The 3097-nt window shown below is 53.2% G+C and overlaps 1 protein-coding gene across 1 annotated transcript; it reads left to right on the top strand.

Moving 5' to 3' along the window:
- Positions 1 to 208: 208 nt before the first annotated feature.
- Positions 209 to 2204, top strand: LOC104616107 (sorting nexin-12-like). Its single transcript, XM_010295080.1, has 3 exons — positions 209 to 418; positions 642 to 766; positions 1282 to 2204. Exons 1-3 carry the CDS (start codon positions 209 to 211, stop codon positions 1382 to 1384), a joined length of 438 nt encoding a protein of 145 aa, XP_010293382.1. The 3' UTR covers positions 1385 to 2204.
- The last annotated feature ends 893 nt before the right edge of the window (positions 2205 to 3097 follow it).

Genomic DNA, 3097 nt, shown 5'->3' with positions numbered 1-3097 from the left:
TGGAGTGAACTCAGGGGAAACAAAAAAATCAGCCTTCTCTATTGCGAACCCTGGTTCCAGCGCGCACCCCTGGGAGGGGGTGTGTTCCTGAAATAGTCACTTGAGGGGGAGGGAATGGCTGGCTCTGAGTAGCCTGGCAAGTGCTTGCTTGATTCTGAAGGGCTTAGTTGGTTGTGCTCTGTCCTGAATAAAGCAGCTGGGTGTTCTCATGATGCCTCCTTCTCAGGGGCCTTGGTTTTCTAAATGCAGGTTTCAGTTACATGTTGAAATACTATCTGGCTTCCAAAGCAACCTGCAAATTAACTACTTCTCTTCATTACAGACAAACCTCCCAATTTTCAAATTGAAGGAGTCGTGTGTGAGGAGACGATACAGTGACTTCGAATGGCTGAAAAATGAGCTGGAACGAGACAGTAAGGTGAGGCCCGACTCAGACCTGCCTATTTCTGAAACCAGGACATATGGGAACAGTTCTAGTGATAATCTTGAGCTGCCCAGAAGAGAGGCTGTGGTGGTGGGCAGCTGTCGGGGCTTGATCTCTATCAATGTAATGGAGCTGGAAATGAGTGTCAAACAGCAAAGGATATCCGTTTGCAGGTGACCATTCTCATTCTGCTGACAGGGTGATTCTGTGTTTTCAGATTGTAGTGCCACCACTGCCTGGAAAAGCTTTGAAACGACAGCTTCCCTTCCGAGGAGATGAAGGCATCTTTGAGGAGTCCTTCATTGAGGAGCGGAGACAGGGACTAGAACAGTTTATAAACAAGTAAGCTTGATGTCCTGGGTTTTCTGTGTGCTGCCTTTCTGGCCACTGGTGGTAGAAGAGGGCTGTGGGTTGACTGGGAAGGAGCCTTGATCTGCTGCGCGCAGGTGCAGTGCTAAAGGATGGTGCCTGCAGCCAGGTAATGAAACCACAGTTCTGAAGCAAGTCCTGCCTTGAGTGGTCAGCACTCTCTTCTGAAAGTAAAGCAAATATTAGCAGAATAGCTGTGCTGCAGAGACCCACTGACAGGGTAGCATTGGTTCAGGATGCTCATGCCCTGCTGAAGGGCATGGTGTGGGAGGGAACATCCTCTGCTCCAGCACCTCTTGCTGACCCTGTTGCACACCCATCTGGTGACCTTGGCCTGAGCCCCGGGCGGATGTGCCTGGAGCTGGCTGCCTGTTGTTAGCGAGGAGAGCTGCCTTATTCATGCACTACAGAGAGCAGAGGTGTGGGTGTCTCGGTGGCAGCTGTGCTAACCTCCACATCTGATTTTTTTTTTTTCCCCCCTCCCCCAGAATTGCTGGACACCCACTGGCACAGAACGAACGCTGCTTACATATGTTCCTGCAAGAGGAGACTATTGATAGGAATTATGTCCCAGGGAAAGTGCGCCAGTAGGAGCACCTGGCACTGTCTTCCTCCATTTCACCCTCCCTCCTGCAAAAATGACATTTATTTTTACACTAAATCTGTCTTCTCTGAACCAGCTTTTCCTCTCTTGAACCTCCCAGTTTGTTCAGTATTTTCCTCTTTTGTAATTGGCAGCAGCTTGTTCTACTGGGCTGTGGTCTTGGCCTAAAGGTATGAAGATTTATGCAAGTGTGTTGTCCCACACCTAGGGGCAGATGTGAATAGGTGTGGAGCAGGAACTTGCTTATGGCGTTATGGTGTAGGAGCTGCCTCTCTCCCTGTACAGGAAGGTATGAGATGACCTTCACTCCCCTGTCTGTGCAGCCCCAAGCATCACTGCAGAAGACTCTGAAGAATAGCAGTTGTCATGTTGGTCAGTGATTGCATCAGGTATTAGAGTTTTAGTAAGGCTTATCCAAAACAGTGAGTAGGTGCCTGGGTGTGTTGGTCTCTCATCCACCCCATTCACCCTGCATGAAACCCCCATTCTTCACTGTCTGGAAGTGCTGAGACCCAAGACCTACTCTAGCCCTGCTCTCAGCCTCCTGCATTACAGACCCGTTCAGTGTATTTGTGTTAATCCCCCTCCTTTCTAATGTGCTGCTGGCAGCTCGAGGGGTTTCCATGACGTGTGCTCTCATGATGCTCTGCATAGGCGGTTTGGCATGTGGAAGCTGGGATAGCCTGGGCTGTAGCAGTGTGTGCTGTGATGCCTTGGCCCAGGCTTTAAAAAATGCCACAGCTTGCTCTGCCACAGGCTGGGGGGGGGGTGTGTCCAGCAGCACCCTGCTCAGCTGAGCTCTGGTGACTTAATCCTACACCCCAGCTGCAGAAGGGGAGGAGATGGGTCTGGCTGAGGAGGAGCAGGAGGAGGGCTGATGTGGGCTGTTTTAGTATGCAGCCATGATGGCTGCCACAGGAGCAGCCCAGCAGCGGGGCCTGGGGTGAGGCCGCCCCTCCAGAAAGGGACAGCAGAAAATGGTTGGTCGGTCCTGGGTTAGACGTTTGCTTACAAAGCAGAAGTGACAATGGCTTTTTTTGTGTGTTCTCCCCTGTTCTGCAGTGAGCTAGGCAGGTACTTGTGTGGAAGCGAGGACACAAGACTTGTCAAGGAAGCATTCAGAGCTTGAGGGGGACCACGAGGCTGTGAGTTACTGCAGTGGAACTGTCCTTGGGAGGCTCCTCCAGCTGCCACAGCTGCAATGAGCAAGGTTAGGCCTCAGCTCAGGGGCTCCTCAGGTCAAACCTGCCTGGTTTATAAGTGGTTGGTCACTTTGTGGTGGCACAGTTGAGCATTTCTTGGAGCATAAGCCTGCAGTGACTGCCCTCCTGTTCCTGCCAAGCGTGTCCCCCAAGGCCTCCCTAACATGTCCTGGGTTTTCTGGTGAGGAACTGGTGTTGCTGGGCGAGAGGTGGCCCTCTGGGAGGGAGAGAAGTTGCTGAAACCAGGAGGGAACTGCTCCAGGGGCTGGCTCGGCCCAGGAAGGGCTGTGGGCAGCGTGGAGCCTGGCGGAGGTGGCCGTGCCTGCAGTGGGGCTCAGCCCCTGTCCCCCTGCTGCCGCCAGCCCCCTTTGGGGAGGCCCCTTCTTCATGCCTGTCCTGCCGCGGGACTGCCGCCCGCCCGGCTGTGTCCACCCTGTCCAGTGTAACGTCCCGGTTCCGTTCGCATTAAACCACTGTGAAGCCAAGTCTCTGCCTCGT

The sequence above is a fragment of the Phaethon lepturus genome, unplaced genomic scaffold (genome assembly GCF_000687285.1).
Source record: "Phaethon lepturus isolate BGI_N335 unplaced genomic scaffold, ASM68728v1 Scaffold54389, whole genome shotgun sequence".
Lineage (NCBI taxonomy): Eukaryota > Metazoa > Chordata > Aves > Phaethontiformes > Phaethontidae > Phaethon > Phaethon lepturus.
This window is presented reverse-complemented; position numbering and strand designations above follow the sequence as displayed.

Bases quoted from the DNA above. Each gene is read 5' to 3' on its own strand.
- LOC104616107 (XM_010295080.1), top strand. From the start codon at position 209: ATGATGCCTCCTTCTCAGGGGCCTTGGTTTTCTAAATGCAGGTTTCAG. The intron at 419-641 runs GTGAGGCCCGAC...CTGTGTTTTCAG, and splicing joins AGCTGGAACGAGACAGTAAG to ATTGTAGTGCCACCACTGCC. The intron at 767-1,281 runs GTAAGCTTGATG...CCCCTCCCCCAG, and splicing joins CTAGAACAGTTTATAAACAA to AATTGCTGGACACCCACTGG.